General features: G+C 45.8%; 3 protein-coding genes, 1 non-coding gene and 2 pseudogenes across 4 annotated transcripts in view; 2 read left to right on the top strand and 4 right to left on the bottom strand.

Moving 5' to 3' along the window:
* Positions 1–974: 974 nt before the first annotated feature.
* Positions 975–13905, bottom strand: LOC122122946. The gene is made up of 7 exons (XM_042697393.1): positions 13153–13905; positions 11229–11372; positions 3702–3822; positions 3317–3510; positions 2468–2515; positions 1951–2153; positions 975–1660 (listed from the first exon to the last, which is right to left on the bottom strand). The coding sequence occupies exons 2-7, from the start codon at positions 11297–11299 to the stop codon at positions 975–977; spliced, it is 1323 nt and encodes a 440-aa protein (XP_042553327.1). The 5' UTR covers positions 11300–11372; positions 13153–13905.
* LOC122122921 lies at positions 4829–6043 on the top strand (annotated as a pseudogene).
* Positions 10906–10995, bottom strand: LOC122123040. Its single transcript, XR_006150255.1, has one exon. It is a non-coding gene; the product is annotated as a small nucleolar RNA SNORD116 (small nucleolar RNA).
* On the bottom strand, positions 13599–13703 carry LOC122123038 (annotated as a pseudogene).
* A 2025-nt stretch (positions 13906–15930) lies between the features above and the next one.
* Nipa1 (NIPA magnesium transporter 1) overlaps positions 15931–26903 on the top strand; it is a 36514-nt gene continuing 25541 nt past the window's right edge. Inside the window, exon 1 of the mRNA XM_042697470.1 lies at positions 15931–16131. Within this exon, the coding sequence (XP_042553404.1) occupies positions 16011–16131 (121 nt within the window). The 5' untranslated portion in view covers positions 15931–16010. The remainder of the gene's footprint in view (positions 16132–26903) is intronic.
* Positions 16063–18901, bottom strand: LOC122122933 (ral guanine nucleotide dissociation stimulator-like). Its single transcript, XM_042697381.1, has 4 exons — positions 18884–18901; positions 18138–18331; positions 17039–17086; positions 16063–16633 (listed from the first exon to the last, which is right to left on the bottom strand). The coding sequence occupies exons 1-4, from the start codon at positions 18899–18901 to the stop codon at positions 16399–16401; spliced, it is 495 nt and encodes a 164-aa protein (XP_042553315.1). The 3' UTR covers positions 16063–16398.

Here is a 26903-nt window from a genome sequence, read left to right on the forward strand (position 1 = left end):
AGTTTCAGCAATTGCTTTCTCATCAGGGTTGAAGTAGGTATAATAGAAAGACACATTTCTTGATCAACTGAAAAAAAGATTCAGCAGGCTTCTCTCATTTTGTTTTTGGCTGGTGCTCTGTCACTTGAGCCAGGCCCCAGTTCCTGCTTTTTGAACCCAACATTTTACCTATTGAAGTAAATACCAGAAGCTAGTGTTTCAGTATGTAGTTTTTCTGTTTCCTATGCCAAAATCCAAAACTTAATGTCTTTAACTGATGAGGTACATAGGAAATATAGGTACATAGATTGTTTTTCTGCGTGAAAATACAGTACAGAGGTGTTACAATGAGTACAGGTACATAGGATTTTGAATGGTAGTGGAATTTGAACTCAGGGCCTTGAGCTCCTGCTTATTTTTTATTTATACCACTTGAGCCACAGCTTTGGTTCCTGATTTTTGATTTTTGCTGCTAGGCCCCTTTAGAAGGTGGATGGGCCATGATACCTCGCATGTCTTTTTCCATTTATTCCTATGATGTATTACTTTCCAGTGTACATATTTCCTAATTTTCTCCCTGAAGTAGATTTTTCCTGTTATGTGAAATCTCACATATTTTCCCAATGCACAATGCACAGTGGATATGTATATGTTGGACTCTTCCACCAGTGAATTCAGGTCTATATACATATCCAATAGAGTCCAACATATACTACATTTACTCTGGCATTTATCCCAATTGATATAGGATGAACTTGAGGTTCAAGGTCTACTATGTCCTAGAGCTTGGTCATCCTATGCAGGCATGGCCTGGATTCCTTGCCACTCCCTGTGCATTGAACATTTTCTCCGTATATCCAGTAGGTTCTCTTGAACAGCTCTGTTTTCAGCCTCTTAGGATCCATATGCTCAGGACATCAGATTGTAGGTAGAAAAAAAAACACACAGTACTTAGGATTCATTGTATAACACAAAAATTTGACATTTTAATGAAGTTATAAGAATAAGTAGAAGGAATATATGACAGCAGTCATTACAAAAAGCAAAACAGGTATTTTCCCAGGGATGGGAGAGGGAAACTCTAAGTCCTGATAAGTCTCTAAGTTGCCTTCAGGAAGAAATTCTAAGTCAGAGTCTTCCAAGGGATCTATCTCTTCATGAAAGGCAGGATTTTCTTCCTGAGTTGAGGGAAGAGCATATTCTAATTTCTCAATTGGAGATTGGTTCTCCTGTAGCAGGAAAGATTTGTATGCATATTTTGTAAGGACAAATTCACTTTCCTTGACTGAATCTAGAATTTGGACCTCATTTAGTGGTGCTCCTGAACTTAGATTAGGGACACATGTTAGTTGATCCTGCACAATAAGCGGTGTGTCGGTTTGACTTGTTTGGAGCCGATCTAGGGGGACCGTGAAAGTCAGAGGAAGAAATTCTGGATCTTCATCCTCCTCAGGGATACCTGCAGGTTCACCTGTGTCACATGTGGGCTTCACAACAAGGGGGGCATCCACAGGATTCAAAATCTCTTTGGGCCTCACTGCGAAAGGCACAAAGCGCTGGATATTCACACGGTTTCTGTAGTCTGGTGATGGCTCCAGAACTCCATCGGTCACCATTGCTGACATCACTGATTGGTTCTGTATCTCCCGTTCAGGAGAAGCTGCTCTACGGCGGCCAAAACCTGAGAATGGAAATAGGTACAGGATCCTTAGAGTGGACTCTAGAAGTTCTGCTATGACTCAACTTCCATGCTGATCTAATGGAGGAAGCTGCAGACTGAGTTTGGACTGAACTTTGATGAGAAGGTAGGGTCTTTCTCATGCGTGGCTATGTCTGAGTGCTTCCAAGAACAGAACAGACATTGCCTGGCAGAGAATATCCATAAAAGGACATTTTGCCAACCTGGGTAGTACTAAGGGCTCCCAGCCAATCGGGACCAATCCCAGGGGCCCAGTATCCATCCCTACTCACAAGCTGTCAGGCATCTGCACGTGGCCTTCTTCCTCTTTTTCTCCAGCTGGTCAAGAAGAACCTGTAAGCGGAGGAGCAGGTCCGAGGAGGGCATGTTGAGCATGATGTAATACATGAGGTCATTCAGGCTGTCTTGGTTCTTGGGTTCACGGAAATCATCAGGGTAGCAGTCCATCCACATAGTGAAGAAGGAACAAAGGGCACTGTGGGCAGATTGGTGACAAGGAAGTGAGAGCTCACCCTCCCCATCCTGGGCCCCCCATAGCTTCTTTCTGGCTGGATGCCCATGCTGTGGCTGTCCATCCTGTATGCATTTACATGTTGGGAAGTGTCATCATTGAGAGTCCACAACCACACCACAGCCATGTCCCCTGCCACTCACTGATGTCCCAAGCCTCCACCCCTCCATGGTACAATTCACAAGTGGTTCCCAAGCAAGAAATTTGCACTTTGAATCAGCAGCCTCAAAGGTACCCATTTTGCAAGGAGAAGCCTTTTTGTGCCAAAGTCAACTTACTTCTTAACGTGTTCGTCTTCCTCACAGCCAGGGCGGAGGGATCTGTACCTATGGGAGAGGAGGAGTTCAGCTGTATTGTTTTCTTTTTGGCGCTAACAGGATATGAAGAGGCTAGCTAAGACCCAGATGGGAATGTAAGATTGAGAGAGAGACAAGTGAGATATTTATACAGTCTGAAAATTCTATAAAGAGGCTTATATGTTGTCTAAGTAAAGGTGGCTAATGCTTCTAATCCTAGCAAATCAGAATGCTGAGGTCTGAGGATCACAGTTTGAAGCCAGCCTGATCAGGTTAAGTCTAAAGACACTTCAGTGAACCCACAAAAAACACGCAGGCCCTGAGTTCAAGATGCAGGACTGGCACACACACAGCTAACACTTCAGAGGCTTGAAAATAAAGGCAACATAATCCCTCCTTGATGGCTCAGAAGTGATTCAGCCCCCAATTCACCCTGCCCCAGCCTTTCCTCTCTCTACATTATTTCACAGGCCTCCAAGATTACTACTGAAACCTTATTTAATCATGGGAAATGTGGTTTCTTTCCTAGGGCCTCATTCAGGTGAAGGCTGAAGTTGGGTGCCGCTAGCTCATGCCTGTAATCCTAACCTCTCAGTACACAGACTTCTGAGCCTCCAGTTTAGCTTCCGAGGGAAATGAAATGTCCACACTGGAGACACAAGAGTCCTGAGTGGTCTAGACCTAAGAAATTAGCCAGGGTGTACACTTTTTCATCCCATGTTCCCATAAGAAGACCCCAGTAAAAGGAACAGGCTCAGAGAGGTGCCAAGAATTCCCAAGATGCAGCCAGGAGGGGCTGAGCAGCCCTGGGATGGATGGGGGAACACTCACTTTTTGAACAGAATAGCCAGCACTTGGTCCAACGTCCCACACTTTCTGTAGCTGTGTAGGAAGCTTTGAATAAAAAAGAGGTCGCCTTTCTGGTGGGCAGGGACCAGGTTCATCACCAGCTTTTCCAGCAGGCCTGCCTCCTGGCTCCATACGTTATATGGCACATTCAGGGTCGGGGCTGAATAATTGCCACCCTAAGGTGTTAAAGAGAAACCATCTTAGAGACATGGGAATGGAGCACACTTCAAATTGAGAAATTGTGATAGAGGGGAGTGAAAAGTACACAGAAAGCATTATCTCAGTATAGATACTTAAGAGCACACAAGAAAAAGGTTCTAAAGTGGGCCAAGGTTGGGATCAAATAGGTTACCGATCGTGAGCATACCTGGCCTGAGTTGCCTTGTATTTCTCGCGGTTTCTTGAAAAACTGCCTAAGACGTTGGATTCGTGGCTTGGCACCGATCCAGCGTCTGAAGCTCTCTTGCCTGAGACCAGAGTCTCGTGACCTGCGAATACAACACGAGAACATCTTTCCCGTTCCTGAGTCGCAGGTCAAGTGAGCTGGCTTGTGCCGACTATCACTTAAATAGCCTGGCTATCAGGCTTCCATGCTTTATTCCATTGTGAGGAGGCAGGGTCACCTCTCAGGGCCCAGTGACCTATGCTGCTGCCTCACACAGGACAAACTGCAGGCTGAAATCCCTCCTGTGTCACAATGTGCACATGTAGTCACAGTTAACAGCACACCTTGTCTGTTGAATCTCAACCTCCTCTGCTAGGCCTAGGTACTGGCATGGTCTCAGTGTCCAGGAGCCATCCCTAGGTCAGATCCATCCCCTATTGTTCCTCTCATGCTGCACAAATCATTCTGCCTCTCGGGTCCCTCTCAGCCTGCCATGTGCTTCTTGCACATAGTTTGACATCTCTGTCCTAGGATATTGTTAGCCTTCTGTATCGTTATCTGTTTGCCCTTGAAGCAACTCTGTGCTGTCATCTGGGGAAAATGCAAAAACTCAAGAGATGGGAAAATCAAAGAAGTATTTGGAAACAAAACACACATAGACATTTTTACATGTTTTTTGGAAGTCCCGGGGTTTGAACTCTGGGCCTGGGCGTTGTCCTTGAGATCTTCAGCTCAAGGCTAGCACTCTACCTCTTGAGCCACAGCGCCACATCTGGTTTTCTGAGTGGTTTATTGGAGGTGTCTCTCTCGAACTTTCCTGCGGGGTTGGCTTTGAGCCATGATCCTCCCTTCTCAGCCTCCTGAGAGGTGTGAGCACCAGCACCCGGCTACAGGTCTTCATTTTTGTAAAAGACTTTTTGATACTTTTGGAATTTTTTTTTGTCGGTCATGGGGCTTGAACTCTCAGCCTGGGTGCTGTCCATCAGCTCTTCAGCTTAAGGCTGACGCGCTACCACCGGAGCCACAGCGCAGCTTCTGGCTTTTTTCTGCATATGTGGTGCTGAGGAGTCGAACCCAGGGCCTCATGCATGGAAGGCAAGCAATTTACCATGGAGCTACCATCCCAGCCCTTTGGAAAATATTTTATGAAGGAGGTAAGGGACAAAGAAAACAGGTGCTCCACTGTCATCTTCGTAATATGATGATGACTTTCATTTAAAAATACAGCTTTGAAGGAATATAATATTCAAAGATATAAAACTGTCTTCGTGGGGCTGGGAAAGTGGCTCAGTGGTAGAGCGCTTGCCTTGCATGCCTGAGGCCCTGGGTTTGATTCCTCAGCACCACATAAGCAAAAAGAAAAAAGCCGGAAGTGGCCCTTTGGCTCAAGTGGTAGAGCGCTGGCGTTGAGCTGAAGAGCTGAGGGACAGCGCCCAGGCCCAGAGTTCAGGCCCCACGACCGGACCCCTCCCCCCCCCCCCCCAAAAAAAATAAACTGTCCTCGTAAGTCTTGTGCTTTGCCGGCACCAGGAGCAGTGCACATGCGCCCTTCCTTCACGTGGCACGCTTATTTTCAAAGCCGGGATAGGAACTGTGGTGGTCATCCTCGGCCTGAGACTACGGATAGTACTTTGGACCCAGGAGGTTATTCCTGGGGAGTGTCTCAGTCTCTTGGTAGTGGCTTGGTCTGGTGGGGATACCATGGAGATCCTGAGACTAGTTGGAAGCTTGTGCAATGCTTATTTGCCTAGACATTATATCATTGCTGATACTGGTAAAATGAGTGCCAGTAAAATTAATTCTTTTCAACTTGATCATGCTGGAAGAGAACCTCGTACCATGGACACCAAATACCACCTCCCCGAATTCCGAGAAGCCAGCAGTCCTGGCTGTCCACAGTGCTCACCACCATCTGGGCCCCTGTGGCTCTCCTTTCCTATGGTTTTCCAGATAAAGCCAGATTTGGTGTTGTGTAACAAACCAGGAACATATGTTCCTATCTGTGTATCTGCCCTCCTCCTTGGCATCCTTGGAATACAGAAGGTGATCATTGTCTTCGTTGAGAGCATCTGAGGAATGGAAACATTATCCCTGTCCGGAAAGATTCTGTTCCATCTCTGGGATTACTTCATTGTTCAGTGGCCAGCTCTTAAGGGGAAGTATCCCAAAGCTGTGTACCTTGGGCAAATTATTTGACCAATGGCAACTTATTTCTTTAGAATTTTGCAGTCAACAATATTGACAGCACACTGATGAAGACTTCTCAAAGTCTTAAGAATTATGGATGGCCATGCTTAAATAATGTACAAATAACTCATAGAGAAACTGAGATGCTTGAGTGATAGCACACACCTGTAATCCCAACACTAGAACACCTAAAGCAAGAAGAGTGCAGGCTCTAGAACAATCTGTACTACATAGCAAATCCCTGTTTAAGAAGAAGAAAGAGAAGAAGGAAGGAAAGAGGGAGGTAAGGAGAGAGGGAGGGAGTCCTCTCATAGAATTATTAAAATGTTAATAAACTGTTCATATCAAATATTTATGCCTCTATACATCATATTTCTTCTTAGGTTAAAATATGAAACACTACCTGCAAGTTGTCTTACAAATTTAGTACTTTTTTCTCAACCTATTAGAAAGTTAATATGAAATAGAAAACATATATGTATATGAAATAGAAAGCAGCATTTCTTTCTTTAAAAAGTATTCTGCATCATTAAAAGAAAGTTTACTTCTTCATTTTTTTGTTCTGATGCAACAAGCTTTATTTCCTGCGTGGAATCAGTGATGTCTCTACTGAGCTCTTCTGCGTGAAGGAAGCAGTTGTGTGAAACTGGCTTCATGACTGCTTGCACTCCACAGGCTTCAAACCTCAAGCCAGACTATCTCTCAAAATACCTAATTTAATTGTTAAAAATAAAAGGCCTGGTGCTGATGGCTCACACCTGTAATCCTAGCTACTCAGGAGGCTGAGATCTGAGGATAGCCAGCCCAGGCAGGAAACTCCATGAGACTCTTATCTCCAGGAAACTACTTATAAAAGCCAGACATGGCCCTGTGGCTCAAGTGGTAGTACCCCTCCCTTTGAGGAAAAGAAAGTCACGGACAGTGCCCAGGCCCGGTGTTCAAGTCCCAGGACCAGCAAAAATTAATTAAAAGGTGACCACTATCACTGTAATAAAAACATGTTTATTTATCAGGAACCCAGGTTTTTTAAAACATCAAAAACAAATGTTCATGAATTCACAATGCCTTGTCCATAGTCACCTCTGGCATGTTAAGATGATTAGGCTTGGAGTATATTTACTATACATTTATCTAATGTTTGCTTTATGCCAGATATTCTAGACACTTTTCAAACCAGAGAACTTGATGAGGGAGATGCCTTGTCCAGAATCACATGACTTAAAACATTTTTTTTTTTTTTTGTCAGTCGTGGGGCCTGAACTGTGGGCCTGGGCACTGTCCCTGAGCTTTTCAGCTCAAGGGCTAGTGCTCTACCACTAGAGCCACAGTGCCACTTTCAGCTTTTTCTGCTTATGTGGTGGTGAGGAATCGAACCCAGGGCCTCATGCATGCAAGGCAAGCACTCTACCACTGAGCCACCTTCCCAGCCCCCACTTAACACATTTTCAAAGCCAGATGCAAGCTTGGGTAGCCTGGCTTGGGAGGAGGGAGAGAGGGGCAATCACAGTTGGATGTGGGTCACAAAGGGTGACACACTTAGGTGCGCCTCTGAGCTTGACTCAACACTTGGCTGTCCCTTTGGAGTTTCTTGGTAATTGTGATTTCTGGTCACGTTTTGTTGTTGTTGTTCTGCAGTGCCGGAACTAGAACCCAGATCCTTGCACATGATAAATGAGCACTGTGCCCCTGAACTCTACCCCCAGCCCTCTTAGTAATTCTTGAGCAGGAACTGATATTTCAACCCCAACAGTTATATAGCTTATTCTGGTTACTATAGCACAAACATCCCTAAACTGCTCCTTTGCCCCTTAAGAGAGAGAGAGAATGAGAGAGAGAGAGAGAGAGAGAGAGAGAGAGAGAGAGAGACCTTTGCATATGTGAGTTTATGTATTATTCCTTTGAATCTTTTGTTGTATAAATACGATGTAAATGGAATAAGAATGGAGAATAATTAATGAAGGGATTTAATTTACTTTAAAAAAGGAAAACTGTACTCGTGCTTTTCACAAGCTCTTCACTTATACACTATTTGCCTCAAGTCTTGGCTTCTGTGTCCCATCACCCACTGTTCCTGATCCTCCTCCTTGAACACAATGAGGAAAAAGAAATTTCATAAATCATTTAGCTGCTATCCAATCTATGGATGTGAATTTAAGATCAAATATTGGCTGTAATTGTGTGTGTGTGTGTGTGTGTGTCATTTTTTTGGTGCCAATCCAGGGGTTTGAACTCAGGGCTTGTGAGATATCCCTGAGCATCCTAGTTGCTCTACTATTGAGGCTAGCTCCACTTCAGCTTTCTGTAGTAATATAGTAATCTAATACAGTAATCTAGTAATCTAACTTGTTACTCTAATAGTTAATTGCAGATCAGACTCATGAACTCTCCTGTCTGGCTGGCTTGGAATTGAATCCTCAGATCTCAGCCTCTTGAATATCTAGGGTAACAGACATGAGCCACCAGCACCTGCTGGTAAAGTGTTATTAATTGAGGTTTAGGTGTTGCAAGTTAGAGTGCAGCTTCACAAAACAGTAAAATCTCATACCAAAATACAATAATAAGATGGGATGTGGAAGCCGGGTGCCAGTGGCTCATGCCTGTAATACTAGCTACTCAGGAGGATGAGATCTGAGGATTGAGGTTCAAAGCCAGCCCCGGCAGGAAATTCTGTGAGACTCTTATCTCCAATAAGCTACCATAAAACTGGAAGTGGCACTGTGGCTCAAGTGGTAAAGCACTCTCCTTGAGCTGAAGAGTACAGGGACAGCGCCCAAGCCCAGACAAGCCCCATGATCGATAAAAAAAAAAAAAGACGGGATGTGGATAAAATTTAATGTGATAGTATGCTATCCTAACTTGCAGGAGACCCTAGTCTCAATATCTAGTATCACAAAACTAAGTAAAATGAGCTAATTTCAAAAGATTCTACCTATATTGTATTTCCATCATATAATGGTTCAGAAAAGTGAAAAGAGTTAAAAAGGAAAATCATTCGTATTTATAAGGGGAATAGAAGGAAAGATGGCAGAACCAGAAAAGGAAAATTATACACAGCAAGAAAATGGTCTGGCATTGTCATGGTAGATATAAGATAGTGTTCTTCAGAGCAACAATGGATAAAAATACATTTACTACCTGTAATCCTACTTGTTGCTATCCCTGCCCACTTCTAAATCTCCAGGGCACATTATCAATTTATGGATGTTTATCATATATTCCAAAATAACTGGTAGAGTCATGATTACCAAACTACATTAGCAGTCAGTGTGTTAGGAGATAAATGTGCTCATTATATTGGTCTGATTATTATATATAGTAAACAAGGAGTGTGTTCTCACTGTACACCCTAAGTATGTACAAATACTACTTTAAAGTGAATCAGAATACAAGAAGGTTTTGAAGGCGCATGCTGTAATGCTAGCTGTTTGGGAGGTTGACATCAGTTCAAGAGCAGTCTAGTTATACGTGCAATGCTTCGTCTCAACCACCAGCTTTGTGTGTCACCGGAGGACTGTGATGGCACACATCTGTCATCTCAGGTACATGGGAGGCTGAGAGCAGGAGGATTTCAATTCCAGGCCAGCCCATGCAAAAAGTTCCATGTGACTTCATTTTAACAACAGAAGGTTTGGTACTGGTGAGCACCAATCACCCCATCTGGAGGAAAAGTAAAAATAGAAACATTGTAGTATCAAAAAAAAAAAAAAAAAACAGGGGCTGGGAAGGTGGCTTAGTGGTAGAGTGCTTGCCTTGCATGCATGAGGCCCTGGGTTCGATTCATCAGCACCACATAAGCAAAAAAGAAAAAGTTGGAAGTGGTGCTGTGGCTCAAGTGGTAGAGTGCTAGCCTTGAGCTGAAGAGCTGAGGGACAGCGCCCAGGCCCAGAGTTCAGGCCCCACGACTGGACCCAAAAAAAAAAAAAAAAAAAAAAAAACACCAAGATTAAAACATACCAATGTAAATCATCATAAACAATAGATATCCAGTGCTGGTTTCTCACACTTCAATTCTACCTATAGAGGAGACTGAGATCTGAGGATACTGGTTTGAAGCCAGCCTTGGAAAGAAAGTCCTTAGCCAGGTGCTGGTGGCTCATGCCTGTAATCCTAGTTACTCAGGAGGCTGAGATCTGAGGATCGAGGTTCCAAGCCAGCAAGAAAGTCTGTGAGACTCTTATCTCTGATTAAACACCAGAAGACTGGAAGTGGTGCTGTGGCTCAAGTGATAGAGTGCTAGCCTTGAGCTGAAGAGCTGAGGGACAGCTCCCAGGCCCAGAGTTCAAGCCCCCAGGACTGACAAAAAAAAAAAGAAAGTAAGAAAGAAAGAAAAAGAAAGTTCTTGATATTTTTATCTTTCATTAATCATTAAAAAGGCAGTAGTGGAACTGTGACTCAATTCCCATTGTACCAGCCTTGAGGGAAAATGCTAACTGGCTGCACCCAGTCCCTGAGATGAATCATTTTTCCTCTCAGGGGCCTCTCAACTCGACATGTGCTTCCTGCCCATTTTCTGTTGACATCTAGGCCCTAGGTCATTGTTAGAGGTGTCTGTGTTCTAAACATCTGCTTGTCTTTGAAGCTCCTCTGTGGTGTCATCTAGAGCTAATGAAAATACTAAGAGATTAGAAAATAAAAATGTTTGAAAATAAACATTGCACACATGGACATTTTCACAGATTTGCATTTTTCTAAAAGTCTATTAATGATACTTATCAAATTATTAGATGCAATAGTTATCAATTATTACATGGAAGCAGGCAAGGAGAGAGGGGGACATCTGCTCTGTTGTTCCCTATTATGGTTATTATCACTATTGTCACTTACAAAAATACTACAACTTTGAAGCAGGGTAAAATTTAAAGATAGAAAACTCAGTTGATGTGCCTTTTTTACAAGCATATTAGTTTATACAGCCCTGGTGCTGGTGAAGAGGGCGTAAAGATGTGAGTGGGTAAAGTAAGTCCTGCCTCTTGCACTAACTGGGTCAGGCAAAGGTATTGTACCTCACTCACCTATGACAGTAGGAATTGGGTTTTCATTCATTTTGTTCAGCTTTTTTGTGACATGATTTTTGAGGCATCATCGATCCAAACATACATTCTGTATGGGCATACTCCCCTCCCCCATGAAAGCTGCTGAGCAGCAGGCGGGCCTGATACCATCCTAGGAAGCCATGCACAGGATTACGAGCCCCATTGCCAACCACCAGGACTGCAGCGTAGTCCTGGAATAGCAGCGCACTGAAGGACCATTGTTAGGAGAGATTGGCAACTCAATCAAAACCAGGTCACCACTTACTCCACCAGGAATGGGCACGCTTACTTATTTCCTTGGTGATCAAGGGGCAAGAATGGCACCTGATAGCTCATTGATGTGGCCTGGATGCCAGGCATCTCCAGGTGGAGCAGGACAAAGGTGGACTACATCCTAATCCATTGTCAGTTGGCCTGCCAGGGCCCTCAGAACCTGGGGAGGGGAGACAAAGCAAATGCCCGCTTGAGAAGAGGAGTGAACCACACGCCACACCACCCCAATCCCCTGCACACCAGTGCTTCTGCTCTACTTTCTCCAAGACTTCGACGCCCCTGATCTGCCTACTGCCCCACTGCACCCTTCTTCTGTGAGAGCACACTTTCTTGTTGGGTTGGAAAGAAGGCAAGCTGCAAACAGAACCCATAGGACAAAGGTCATCCCAAGTCCATAATGTCAGACGCATACCCACTCATATGGCCACACTAACATTGGGCTCTGCAACTGACTGGCTCTCAGGCTCTAGAGTTGGGCAGGGCAAGTTCTAGAGAATTGGAAGCAAGGGCACCCGGCACATTAAACTCCTATGTCCAAGTTTCCCTCATAAAACCCATGGAGAAGTGCCACCCAGCAACAATTCCCCTTAGGGAGGAAGGCTTGAAATCCTCAAAGAAAGTAGGTATGTGTATGGCACCAGAACAAGGATACTGTCTTCCTAAACTGAGCCTCTGGTCATTCCAACCAAGCCTAGAGTTTGACAGGCAAACTATCATAGAAGGCAGCCCCTGCCCATCCTCTTTGCAAATGCAACCCAGATGATAGATGGGGAGCCCATGTGAGTGGAGGTGACCCCAACCTCTCCATGGTTCCTCATGGGTCGGATAGCAAGCAGGGATGCATTTATCACACCAGGGACCACCAAAAGCCAGTGGGAATTAACAAATAGTCATCCGATTGGACAGGCTATCTCAGAAGGCAATGTTGTGGCCCTGATGTGATCACACATCCTTGTGCCTACCAGTCAGGCCCTCTTGGCCCCGTTTTATCCTAACCCAATGCTAGCCCAAGAGGCATATCTCCCCAAAGGTCTTGCTATCCCATTTCTAGGTGCAAAAGGATCCCATATTCTGCTAACCCAGTCCAGGAGAAAATGGTTCCTATTCTAAGAATGGCTCTTCCCTGGGTCTTGCTTGTGGGCCTTGCCCAGCAACACCAGGTCAATTTCCTGTTTGGCTGACTGACCACTCTGAGACAGAGCAACTCTGCATCTGGCCCCAATTCAAAGGCCGCGAACACCAAGGTCATTCCACCAAGCATTCCAGGGGGCTTGTACACATGGCTAAACAGAAGGACGGATGGTCATCCCTTACTGGCAAGGCACCTCCTCACAGCTGCTCCTCACAGGTGCAAGGATGTGAGTGGGAAAAGTAAGCCCTGCCTCACTCCTACGCTAGCTGGGTCAGGCAAAGGTGCTAGACATCACTCACCGATGAGAATAAGAATTGGCTTTTAACTCATTTTGTTCAGTTTTTTTTGTGACATGATTTGAGGCATCATGGATGCAAATACATATTTTGCAGGCACACATGCCTTCCCCATGAAATTTGTGGGGCAGCAGGTGGACCTGATACCATCTAGGGAAGCTATGACTGGTACAATCGAGGAACTCAGCCCCATGGCCAACTGCCAGGACTGCTACACTGAAAAACAGTTCAGGAGCTGGGAATGTGGCTTGGTGGTAGAGTGCTTGCCTAGCATGCATGAAGCCTTTGGTTTGATTCCTCAGTACCACACACAGAAAAAGCCAGAAAGAAGTGGCACTGTGGCTCAACTGGTGTGCTATCCTTGAGCAAAAGAAGCTAGCTCAGGGACAGTGCCCTGGCCCTAAGTTCAAGCCCCACGACTGGCAAAAAAAGGTAGTACACTGAATAAGGAAGGATGGGCATCCTAAATGGAACAGATCGATCTCTATCCCACTGGGCATGGGCATACTTACTTAGTTTTCTCAGTGACCAAGGGGTGAGAACGGCACCAGCCAGCTCATTCCTGTGGCCTGGGTACCCGCCACCTCCATGTGGAGTAGGACAAAGGCAGACCATTTCCTGACCCATTGTCAGCTGGCCTTCCAGGGCCTCAAAGCCTGGGTAGGGAGACAAAGCGAATGCCAACTTAAGGATCGTGAACCACACGCTACACCTTGCACGCCAGTGCTGTCTCACATCCGCTTCTGTTCTACATCTCTGGTACCACCCTTTTACACACACACACACACACACACACACACACACACACCCCGCCTCCCAAGCAAAGCCCAAGTCCTAGAACCCCTGTCGATGGGCCCCCTTCCAAGGTTCTTGCCTGGGCCATGAGCAAGTAGTTGGCTGGAGTGGGCGCAAATGAGTCGGGCCTCACTCCTACCCCACCCAAGTCAAGCCAGGTGCTGGACCTTTGTCACCGATGAGAGAGACAGGAATGAGTTTTCACTCATTTTTGTCAGCTTTTCCAAGGTATTTTTTTTAGGGGGTGGGGTGGTATCATCATGAATTCGAGCACAACCACTAAAGTCACAGGGCAGCAGGGCAGCCCAGGACCTAGGAGGCCTGATGGACAGAGGACAAAAATGCTGGCATGGTACCACAACCTGGCAAGTGGGGAGACATCAAGAGAACAGGACGCAGGCGCGTGGGACCCGCATCCGTGCCCCGCAGGAGCATCCGGGCACTTCCCGCGCTCTCGGAGCTTGTGCTGACTCCGGGAACGGGCAAGGCTGCGCTGGCCTGGCTCGCGCGCGCGCGCGCATGCGTGCGAGGCGGCGGGCCGGTGGCTGCCCGGCCGCAGCCAGCGTCTCCCTGTCTCCTGGGACATTGAGTGCAGCCACGGAACTGGCCTCACCGGGTGTGATCACACACCGGCGCTTCACAGTTTGGGAAATCACTTATTACCACCCAAGAATTCCTTCACCCTTTCCCGCGCGACTCCCCCAAAGCTCAGCAGCCGGTCCGAGGGAGGTCTGCGAGGCTCGGAGCCGCGCACCTGCCATTGCGTCATCACTCCGCGCGCGCGCCGTCCCGGCCCCAAGTTAACCGAAACTAAGATGTCAACCCTTTGTACGGAGGCCTGTAGGAGCCTAAACTGCGGAAGTCCGCGCCGCTCGCCGGAACGGGCCTAACGGCTGTGCCGGTTTCGCTTTTGTTTTCAAGGATGGCGGCCTAGTGACGTTCTGCACATTTTGCTTGCGTTTAAGATTAACGCTCTAGTGTCCCACACAAGTTCACATCTCCAATCAACGACGTGTTCCCCACACAACACGGACTTGAAAGCTTCCGCTCAGCGGGCGCCGCTGACTCGCCCTGTAATCCTGGCAACTCAGGAGGCTGAGTTCTGAGGACCGGGGTTCGAAGTCAGCCTGGGCAGAAAAATCCGCGAGACTCTTGTCTCCAGTGAGCACAAAAAGCCGGAAGTGGCGCTGTGGCTAACGTGGTAAGGCAATAAATAACCTTGAGCACAAAGGCTCAGAGAAAGTGCCAGAACCCAGTTCAAACCCCAGGACCAGAAAAAAATTAAAAAGTTACAGCTTAATGTCTTTGCTTTCTTGCTTTTATCTCTCCCGTTTTCTAAATTTAAAGTGTATTTTCAACGTTTACTCAAAACCAACAGAAGCCATGCATTGGTGGCTCACACCTGTAATCCTAGCTACTCAGGAGGCTGAGATCTGAGGATTACAGTTCAAAGCCAGGCCAGGCAGAAAAGTCTGTGAGATTTTTATCTTCAATAAACTACACACGCGCGCACACACACACACACACACACACACACACACACACACGCCAGAAATGGAACTATAGCTCAACTGCTAGAGTGCTAACCTTGAGGGCAAAAGTTCAGGAATGGTGCCTAGGCCCAGAGTTCAGTGCCCAGAGCTAGCACATACAAAATAATATCTTCATGAATATCTCCTTGACTATGAACATCTTAGGATAAAATCCCACTAAGCATCCAACCATCTTCCTTTGAAATGTCAAATTATGTGTTTGCATATGGTGTGTCTACATAGAGTTGATTGTGGCAGCGTTTCCGCATTTTGTTTGCTTCCCTGAGAGAGGGAAGTTGTCCCAACTGATAGATGAAGAGAACCAGGATCAAGTGGCCCACTATTCTGGGCCATCTGGCTTGTGCTATGATACTCCTTGTGTTCCTAAACAACAGGGGCTCCATCTCAGCATATGACAGCATCCTTCTATTGCCTGGTTCTTTGCCAATCTCTTCAGCATTCGCTGACACCTATTAGTCCAGCAGCTTCTTTCTCATACCCACCAGGTCAGTGTGTTTTGTTCTATTCAGGCCCCAGTTGTTCTACAAGGAGATTCAGATAGCATTTAGACAATCGAAGTTGTTGTATGAAATGGATTTTAGATTTAGTACTCTAAAATTGCACATCTTAGAATGAAAAAAAGAGTGACATTTTATTAAATCAGCAATTAATATAACAACACTGAAAAGAAACAGAAAAGGTAAAACAGATTATTTTCTCCCAGGGAAAGGCAGAAGGGAAGGGAGCTGCTGTCAGGTGGACAGTTGGAGGTCCACCAGTGGCTCAACCTCCATAGAAAACAAGTACATGCAAGAGATGCATTGTGTACACTTTCCTATCCTTCATGAGTACAGATGTGGTGAGTAGACAAAGTTTAGGCAGCTCCAGGTGAATATCCCCTGCCAATGACAGGAACATGTTACCTCCTGCTTTTATAACTGGGTGCTCTGTATTTCAGGTGGGTGACCAGAACCAGCTGGAGGCCCACAGGAGGCAGAAGGTGTTGTGCTCCTTACACAGAGGACGCATACTGCACTACCTCGATGTGGGGCACGGAGTCCTATGGAGGCCCCAGATCATCTTCTGTGACTGGTGAAGCTGCGGATTCCACTACCTCATCTGCTGCCATCATGGATGGATCCTCTGCCTTGATCTCAGGAGCAGGTGCTGTGTGCAGCCCCAAATCTAAGGCTGGAAATAGATGCACTGTTAATGGAGGGAGCTCTAGAAGTTGAGATGGGACTGAATCTTCAAGGAGAGTGTAGGTGTTGATAATGAATGCCTATGCCTGAGAGTCTCCATACAGAGAGTAGAGGCTGTCTGACATAGAATACCCATCACAGGACATCTTTCCTGATTGAGTTTTACCTCATGGTTACTGGCCAATCACCAGCCTGGGATTCTTATCCCATGGGGGACCGGTTTTCATCCCTACTCACATGTTCTCAAGCACTTACCTGAGGACTCCTCTGTCTTTTTGCCTGCCTCCTTGTTCTCTTGCTCCTTCATCTGGGTGAGGAGGAGGTGTCCACGGACTGCCAAGTCTGAGGAGGGCATGTGGAGCAGCACATAGGCCATCAGCTTATTCAGGTTGGCCAGATCCTTGGACTGGCAGAAATCCTCGGGGTACTTGTCCAGCCACATGGCCAGCATGGAACACAGGGTTCTGTGTGCAGTTGGATAGAAAGCAACTGTCTCCTACCTGAGCTCCTTCACAGCCCCTTGCTGGGAGAGCTCCCATGCAGAGACTGCCCACCTCATAGACTTGCAGGTTGGGAAGAGGGAGGAGACTCATGTGAGGAGAAGGCTGTCTACAGTTGCCCTGTGGCACCCATTGGAGGCCCTGCTAGGATTGGATAGTATAGGATTGCTTCTCCATGGGGTTTTCAGTCCACATCTCCCCTCTCCTCCCTGGTAGACCAGGACACTCCACATGCCTTTACAAGATGCCTCAGGTGCCATCACAAGTGATGAGATCACTAAACCAGAGTTTCCTACCTTGTATCCCAAGCTCTAATAGTTAGCCCACACTTCCGTGAGAGCCCTTCCCTCTGTCCCCAATTCCACTCACTTCTTTACTTGTTCATCCTCCTCAGAGTTAGGATGGAAATGTGAATATCTACAGGAAGAGAGGAGGAAGTCATGTTTCCATCATCCTCTTTTTCTCTTCTGTTCTCTCTCTTTCCTTCTTTCTTTCTTTTCTCTTTTTCTTTCTTTTTGTTTTTTTGGTTGGTCCTGAGGCTTGAACTCTGGGCCTAGGCCCTGTCCCTCAGCTCTCCAGCTCAAGGCTAGTGCTCTACCACTTTGAGCCACAGCTCCACTTCTGGTTTTCTGAGTGGTTTATTGGAGATAAGAGTCTCATGACCTTTCCTGCTAGGGCTGGCTTTGAACCATGATCCTCAGACCTCAGCCTCCTGAGTAGCTAGGATTACAGGCACCTGGCTCCACCACCCTCTTTTTCTGACCTCCCAGGAAGTCAAGATGGGCTGGCTAAATCCAGGATGAGAATGGGGAGATTTATATGCACAGTTCCCTGACTTTTGCACTAAGGACTTGGTATGTGCCTCTCCAAAGTGCATGCTTCATCTTTTTTTGTTTTTTTGGTTTTTTTTGGTCAGTCATGGGGCCTAAATTCTGGGCCTGGGCGCTGTCCCTTAGCTCTTCAGCTTAAGGCTAGAGCTCTACCACGAGCCACGGTGCCACTTCTGGCTTTTTCTGCTTATATGGTGCTGAGGAATCGAACCCAGGGCCTCATGCATGCAAGGCAAGCACTCTACCACTGAGCCACCTTCCCAGCCCTTTAAAGTGCATGCTTCATATGTTGGCACAGTGATCCTTCGCTGATGACTCAGTAGACATAGAGCCCTCAGTCTACCCCTATGCTGTAGACCTTTCTCAGTCTCCAGTTTTCTAGGGGCCTTGAAGATTGCTTTGGGAACCTTGCTAACTTATAGAAAATGTATCAGAGGGCTTCAAATACATGATTCCTTACTCAGAGTTCTGTGTTTAAGGAAGTAATATGTTCCCTCCAAGGAACCCATGGTCCTAGGCTTCCCACTTCAAAGGAACAAGCTTGGGAAGGCATTGACTGGTCTCATCCCAGGGTACAGTGTTTTCTAGCTCTAGCCAGGAGGGTGGCCACATCACTTTGGTTTGGATAGGGCACTCACCTGTTAAATAGAAGTTCCAACACTTGCCCTGTGGTGGTGAACCTCCTATAAGTAAACAGGAAGGCTGGCACGAAGAAGGGATCCTCTTTCTGGTGTCGAGGAACCAGGAGGTTTACCATCTTCTCCAGCATGCCTGGCTCCAGGGTGCTCACTGTTTGGGGCACGTCCTGGGCTGGGACTGGCTCCTTTTCCTCCTGAGGTGGGATCAAGGGAGGTAATTGAGAGGTGAGGTGGTAGGACCTTTGAAAACTGGACTCAGTGTGATCAAGTGAAGTGAAAAGTGCACAGAATTACTGTGAACAGGACACCTGGGAATTGAGGAGGGCTCTAGGGTTGGCTGGGATGACAGTGAGATAAATTACCTGGGCAGAGTTCATTTGCTGTGGCGCAGCATTTGTGCCATTTGTGTGCCTTCGGAAGAATTCCCTGAGTCGCCAAAGTCGGGGGTGAGCCCTGACCCAGCGACCACTGCGGGATCTCCTGATACCTGAGTCCCGGGATCTTGGCAGACAGCAGGAGAACATCCTCCTTCTTCAAGATTGCTAGCCAAGTGAGCTGGCTGCTGTTGATCTGGAATGTTGTTGCCTGGCTACCAGGATTCCATGTTCAGTTGGCCCCACCCTTAAAGACGTAGGACCCCCTCCCCAGTTCCCCCTTCCTCACACAAGGCCTCTCCAGAGGACTCAGTGGCTGCCAAAGTCCCCCTCCCTCATCAACATGCACACATATGGCCACATCACGCCCACCTTGTCCAATCTCACCATCCTCTGTCAGAACTGGCTATAGGCAGGGTTTCAGTTAAAAGGAGACAGAGCTCTGATTTCTTACCATTTGGCTGATCCTCGACAAGTCATTTTACATGTCATGGTCTTTTTGTCAACCCAGCTGTTTCCTGGCCTTTATTCCAATATCTGTGTCCTATGGTATTATTAGGTGTCTGTACCCTTAAACATCTGTTTTACATGGCTCAGGATGTTGGGGTGTCTTGTAAGAATAAGACCAACAAAAAAGAAATTCAGCAAGGCAAAGTTGACTTCTGCAGAGGGTTGGCATCTGTCCTGCATGCAGCAAGCAGGCTCCCTTTTTATCCCTAGCTCAAGAAAGTCTGTGAAAGTCTTATTTTCAGTTAAGCACCAAAAATGCTGAAAGCAGAGCTGTGACTCAAGTGGTAGGGTGCTAGTCTTAAGCAAAAAAGCTCAAGGACAGTGCCTAGGCTCTGAGTTCAAGTCCCAGGACCACCCTCCTCTTAGCATGCACACAAAGAAAGTTAAAGCATTAGGGAAACACATACAACATTGCCATTATTCTATGACTGCTTGTAGACAGACTGACAGGCAGGCAGATATAACTAATGGGGTAATAGAGATAGAGGGTCCAACACAAGATTTGTCCTTGAAATAGAAAAGTCCCCTGATGCATCTGATGGAATAAATACCTAAATCCCATGATACAATAAAAGGGAGGTGGTTTGAGGATAGTCAAAGATACAAAGATGTAGAAAAATGCCTGAGAGAAAGCAAAAATAAGATAGCAATAAAGTAATATACTGTGTAGTAGAAAATAGTTATATAGAGAGATCGTTACTGAGACATTCTGATTTGAGTCCCTGAGCTTTATGAATAGTAAACTATTCATACTGCAGGCACAAAGCAGGAGAAATTCAGGGAGAATAAGAAAGAGCCTCCAAAGGTAAAAGTGTGGCTCAAGTGACAGAGCAATAGCCTTAAGCAGGAAGAGCCAAGTGAGAGCACAAAGCCCTAAGTTCAAGCCCCAGTATCTCTGCCCCCACCCCCACACAATACTTAAAGGCTAAGGGTAAAGCTCATTCTCAGTGTATGCACATAGCGTTGAAGAGACATTGGAGTCAATCCCCAAGACCCCTCTACCCCAAAACAACAAAAAAGGAAGAGTCTCCATTATTATCCATTTTCTTAGACAATTGAAGCAAATATAGTAAACATTGAGATTGGACAGATAGAGGGTGGATGCATGCCTGTTTTGAAATGTTCTTTGTACTTTTAGTTATATTTAGGTGGTACTGTATTTTGGGGGAGTTGGATTTGAATGCAAGACCTTATAATTGCTAGGTAGGTGCTCTACTACTGGAGTACACCCGTTTTGCCCTGGGTATTTGTGTGTGTGTGTGTGTGTGTTTTTGGTTGTGGGGCCTGGGCGCTGTCTCTCAGCTCTTCAGCTCAAGGCTACCACTTGAGCCACAGCACCACTTCCAGCCTTTTTCTTTATATATGGTACTGAGGAATGGAACCCGGGGCCTCATGCATGCAAGGCAAGCACACTACCACTGACCCACTTTCCCAGCCTTTGTGGGTTTAAAAAAAATTTTTTTTTTGCCAGTCCTGGGGCTCGAACTCAGGGCCTGGGCACTGTCCTTGAGCTTCTTTCGCACAAGGCTAGCACTCTACCACTTGAGCCACAGCACCACTTCCAGCTTTTTCTGTGTATGTGGTACTGAGTTCTAAAATCCAGGCTTCGTGCATGCTAGGCAAGCATTCTAAACACTACACCACATTCCCAGCCCTAAATTTTTTTTATTGTTATTATAAAGGTGATGTATAGTGGGGTTACAGTTACATATGTCAGGTAATGAGTATATTCCTTTTTGGACAATGTCACCCCTTCCCTTACTCTCTCCCAGTTTTTCCCAGTTTTTCAGGTAGATTCTCATGTTTTGGAGGTATCCCAATTTTATTTTATTTTTTTGTCGGTCGTGGGGATTGAACAACTCTGGGCTTGGGCGCTGTCCCTCAGCTCTTCAGCTCAAGGTGAGAGCTCTACCACTTGAGCCACAGCGCTACTTTTCTAGTGGTTTATTGGAGATAAGAGTCTCACGGACTTTTCCTGCCCGGGCTGGCTTTGAACCATGATCCTTAGATCTCAGCCTCCTGAGTAGCTAGGATTACAGGCGTGAGCCACCAGCACCCGGCTCGCAAAATTTTTAACTGAGATAACTTTGAACCTCAGTCCTTCAGATCTCTGCCTTTTCATTGGCTGGGATTACAACATGCTACCGTACCTGGCTCTTTTTTGTACTTTCATATACATTGAAATATTTTGTAATTAAGAAAAATAAAACAGATTCTAATTTTCCTAGCTTTTCATTTTCATTTTTACTCTTCTTAAGTTCAAATGAAGACTTTGTTTTGAAAATCTGGCTGGCTTCAGAATTGAAAATAGCATGCATGAATTCACATATACTATTTACTAGTGAATTAGCCCTCCCTCCCTCCCTCCCTCCCTCCCACCCTCCCTCCCTCCCTTCCTTCCTTCCTTCCTTCCTGGCAGTACTGTGGTTTGAACTTGGGGCCTCATGATTGCTAATCAAGCACTCTATCACTCAAGCCACACCCCTAATCTTTTTTTTTTTTTTTTTGCTTTACTTTTCAGAGATTCTCCCTTAACTAGCCTCTGACCATGATCCTCCTATTGTTGAACAAATCTGGGATGATAGATGCATGCTATCACACCCAACTTAATTATTAAGATGGAGTCTTGCTAACTTTTTGGCCAGGTTGCCCTGGAATTATGATCTTCTTAGTCTCTGCCTCCCAAGTAGCTAGGATTACAGGTGCAAATGACCATACATGGTTTTTGTTGTTTTTACTTCTTAATCTTGTTAGGAAAGAGATTGTGTGGTCATTTGGAACTGCTTAACTGTGTTAGAATGGGCCTTGGGGCTGGAATATTTCCTTAGGAAGATGTAATGAGCACTTGCATCTAGGACTGTGTTCACTGTCTTGTATTGGTATATCTTTCTGTGTTTCAGACTAAATGTTCTACTTAATGTTCCCTTGGTTCTACTTAAGTATGCGTATCATATGGCACTTGGGCAATCCCACTACTTCCTGGTGGAGAGTAATGGGTTGAGCACATGCAGATCATTGTCCTTCATTGGTTGCCGTTAGACTCAGACTGCCATAGGCAACCCATACTCCCCAATGGTAGTCTTGAGGGACTTAGGAATATGAAAGATCGATGGTATTGGAGGATCCATGCCACCAAAAGTGGATCTGGTTGTATCGAGTAAAGTGCTCTCTGAACTGAATCTTTCTTGGTGACCATGTCATCTGCAAACTCTGAAATGAGTGAGTTGACATCTTCAGACTGCTGCTCCCAGGAGAAGGTGCTGTTATGCAGCTTGCTGACCCCAGGTCAATAGGTTGTCTCCCCCTGGAGGCTGGTAACAGGTGTCATCTTCTTGGGACATCTATACCCATCTACAGATACATATCTATATAGCTATATATATCCATACTTGCTTATCCATATATCTATATCTATAAATAGATGGATAAATATATATCTATTTATAATCCATCTAACTAAATATCTATATCTATCTTTAGATATAGATGAATATAGATAGATGGATGGATAAATAGATATCTATAATTCTATTTATATCCATCTATCTAAAAATTGATATTCATCTTTAGATATAGATGGATATCTATACATAGATGGATATATCCATCATTATATCTATCTCTATCTACCCTTGCTTACTCTTTTTCACTGTGACTTTTCAAATTTTTTTTTGTATTTGTGATGCTGAGGATTGAATTAGGGCTTTGTGCATGCTAACCATGTGCTCTACCAGTGAGCTACAGCTTCAGCACACTTAGGATTTTTTTTTTTTTTTTTGCTAGTCCTAGGGATTGCACTCAGGGCCTGGGCATTGCCCCTTAGCTTCTTTTGCTCAAGGCCAGTGCTCCACCACGTGAGCCACAGTGCCACTTCTGGCTTTTTTTTTTTTGAGTAGTTTATTTGAGATAAGAGTCTCACAGACTTTTCTGCCCAAGTTGGCTTTGAATGGCAATCCTCAGACCTCAACCTCCTGAGTAGCTAGGATTACAGGGGTGAGCCACAGGCATCTGGCTGCAAATGTTTTATAACAAGAAATCAATCTGGCTATTTACATATACCCCTATTCACTGAAAAATTTCCAATGAAATAAAAGGTTGAAACCGATGAATAGGAAAACTTGGTAAAATGGTAATGGATAATGTAATCAAGGAATCCACATATGAACCCATTTATATATACACATACATATTACACATATCATGTATATATGCATACACATATATAGAGAGTTATGACTACATATAACAGAGTTATGACTACATAATAGTCTCTAAATGTTACATGCTTTAGTGAAGTAAAACAAGATTACAGCCAGGTGCCAGTGGCCCTTGCCTGTAATCCTAGCTACTCAAGAGACTGAGATCTGAGGATCATGGTTCAAAGCCAACCCAGGCAGTAAAGTCTGTAAGACTCTTATCTCTAATAAGCCACCAGAAAACCAGAAGTGGTGCAGTGTCTCAAGTGGTAGAGTGCTAGCCTTAAGCTAAAGAGCTGAGGGACAATGCTCAGGCCCAAAGTTCAAGCCCCCTGACCAAAAACAAACAAACAAACAAAAAACCACCAAGATTACAAAAAAATTGCAGGGAGCTGTGATGTGAGTTGATTTTCTTCATTTTTCATTTCAAAGAGTCCACTGGTGTCTAAAATTTGGAGATGGAGTCTTGTGGACTTTTCAGCCAGGGCTTGCTTTGAACTTTGATCCTCCAGACCTCTTCCTTCTGTGTAACTAAGACTACAGGCACTAATGCCTGGCTAGAATAGAGTTTATTTAGTCAAAATGAACATAGCTATGGGGGGGGGAGGAGGTCTGAATTCTACCTACCTAGAAAAACTTCTCCCAAAATGGCCTTGTGGAGTCAAGTTTTGTAGATTAGAAAGAAAAGAAACAACAAAAAAAAAACAAGGAAGTTACAGCAAGTTAATTGTTACAATTATATCAGTTGACAAAATGTTGACTATGGCTTATTATATATTTCATGTTAACAATTAGAGGGAACAGGACATTGAGAAACTAAGCTGGAGTTATTAAATATTAACGTGATCATATCAGGAAACTTTGGAATCTAAGAGGGCATAACTGCTACCAGCCTATATGGTTGAGAGACCTTCACAGAAGCTCTTTTATTTGTCTTCAGAAGTAATTAGAGGGCTGGGAAGTTGGCTCAGTGGTAGAGCGCTTGCCTTGCATGCCTGAGGCCCTGGGTTCGATTCCTCAGCACCACATAAGCAAAAAGAAAAAGCTGGAAGTGGCACTGTGGCTCAAGTGGTAGAGCGCTCGCCTCGAGCTGAAGAACTGAGGGACAGTGCCCAGGCCCAGAGTTCAGACCCCACAACCGGACCCAAAAACAAAAACAAAAAAAGTAATTAGAGAGTGGTTATTGTCTCCGCTTCAGGAGTTAGTTCCACTCCTTCAGTAAAACAGAGCTTTATCTTTTTAATTAAAAATACTGTCTAAGGCTGTGAATGTGGCTTAGTGGTAGAGTGCTTGCCTAGGATTCATGAAGTCCTGGGTTCAATTCCTCAGTACCACATACACAGAAAAAGCTTGAATTGGCCCTGTGGCTCCAGTGGCAGAGCGCTAGCCTTGAGCAAAAGAAGCTCAGGGACAGTGCCCAGGCCCTGAGTTCAGGGCCTAGCATAAATAAATAAATAAATAAACAAATAAAAATATTTTCTAGGGGCTAGAGGCATCCCTCAAGTGATGAGTGCTTGCTTAGCAAGCATGAGGCTCGGAGCTGAAATTCCAGGAACAAAAGTCAACACAGATATTATCTGGAAAAAAATACTGTCTGAGCCTTTCCATTTGATTTACTATGAATAGCCCTTTTACCTGGTTACACGGGGGAAAATGTCTGGAGTAAATTCTTTAATGGTAATAGTTATTTGGAGATGATGGAATTTAAGATTATTTCATATTTTTGGTATTCACTATATTTACTGAGTTAAAAATGATGGACAAGTCTCTTTTGGCCTAAAGCACTTCAGTATAGTTGAGCATAGTGGTGCTGTTTAGAAGGGTAAAAAAATCCCAAAACTCTTAGGTAGCAACTTAGGGATCAGAAATCACTGAATAGTTAGACAAATTAGTCATTGGTTTTTATGGAGATTCTATTGTCATTAAAATACTCATAATTGGGGCTGGGAAGGTGGCTCAGTGGTAGAGTGCTTGCCTTGCATGCATGAGGCCCTGGGTTTGATTTCTCAGCACCACATAAGCAGGAAAAAAAAGCCGGAAGTGGCGTTGTGGCTCAAGTGGTAGAGTGCTAGCCTTGAGCTGAAGAGCTGAGGGACAGCACCCAGGCCCAGAGTTCAGGCCCCACGACCGGACCCCCCCCCCAAAAAAAAAAAACTAAAATACTCATAATTATGTGGCAATAGGGAACTGGATTGTGAAAAAATACAGAGCCAAAGGGAAGTTTTATTTATTGTCAGTGGAAACATGTAAAAGCATATACCACCCACAATAACTAGGTAAGAACTATAGTAGTGTTCATTTTTGTTTTGTTTTGTTTTTTTCTTCTCTAGTACTGAGGCTTGAACTCAGGGCTGGGTGCTGTCCCTTAACTTTTTTACTCCAAGCTGGTGTTCTATCACTTGAGCTACAACTCCATTTCTGGCTTTTTGATGATTCATTGGAGATAAGAGTCTAACAGACTCTGCTGTGATTCTCAGATCTCTACTTCCAGAGTATCTAGGATTTACAAATGTGAACTACCAAGTGCCCTGCAAGGATTAGTTTTAGTTTTGGGTTGGTCGTGGGGTTTAAACTTGAGACCTGAGTTCTGTCCCTGAGTTCTTTTTGCTCAGAGTTAGCACTCCATAACTTAGAGCCACAGGTCCACTTCTGGTTTTCTGGTGACTAATTGGAGATAAGAATCTCACAGACTTTCCTGCCTGGGCCGGCTTTGAACCACGAATCTCAGCCTCCTGAGTAGTTAGGATGACAGGTGTGAGCCACCAGTTTCTGGCCAAGGATTCGTTTTAAAGCAACCTTTCGTAGGCTTTCCATAACTTTTACCTGTTTTATTAAATTATCAAAATGAAGAATACACCCAGTAGGATAGCAAGCTCTAGAATGGAGAGAGTTGACTTCACGAGGAGGAGTTGGGGGGGGGGGGAGGGATGGACGGGGGAGAGGGGAAGAAGCTGGGAGGAAAGAATTCACGACTTTGGGGATGGGGTGGGTGTTCCTTTTAAATGTGCCCCCAGCTCCGGGATGCAAACTTCACTGGGCGTTCTGAGCGTTTATTGACTGGGTCTGGAAAACTCTAGTTGCCCGCCCAGCCCAGTTCACCTCCTGGTCGTCACCTGTCGAAGTCCCCCCCCCCCCCAACTCCCTTCAGGTCTTTTAAGGCCCTGCACCTAGGGGCACCCACCCCAACCCACCCCAACCCTGCCCACCCCCGCCCAGCTCACCCCAGCCCTGCCCACCCCAGCCCTGCCCTGCTCAGCCCAGCCCAGCCCAGCCCACCCCAGCCCTGCCCACCCCAGCCCTGCCCACCCCAGCCCTGCCCTGCTCAGCCCAGCCCAGCCCAGCCCACCCCAGCTCACCCCAGCCCTGCCCACCCCAGCCCTGCCCTGCCCAGCCCACCCCAGCCCAGCCCACCCCAACCCTGCCCACCCCAGCCCAGCCCAGCCCTGCCCACCCCAGCCCTGCCCACCCCAGCCCTGCCCACCCCAGCCCACCCCAGCCCTGCCCACCCCAGCCCTCTCCCCTCTCCATTTCCCCGTGCATCCAGGGGTCCTGGGTCTCTGGCGTTATTCTAATCGCACCCAAAGCCCCCCCCCCCCCATCAGCTCAGTCTCCCCGCCTGCCCTTGACCCCGCCCTCTTAACCCCCCCAGGTCTCTTCCTCCCCATCCTTCCGGGTGAAGTTCCACT

The sequence above is a fragment of the Dipodomys spectabilis genome, unplaced genomic scaffold, assembly GCF_019054845.1.
Source record: "Dipodomys spectabilis isolate Male_0828 unplaced genomic scaffold, ASM1905484v1 ptg000219l, whole genome shotgun sequence".
NCBI classification, from domain to species: Eukaryota; Metazoa; Chordata; class Mammalia; order Rodentia; family Heteromyidae; genus Dipodomys; species Dipodomys spectabilis.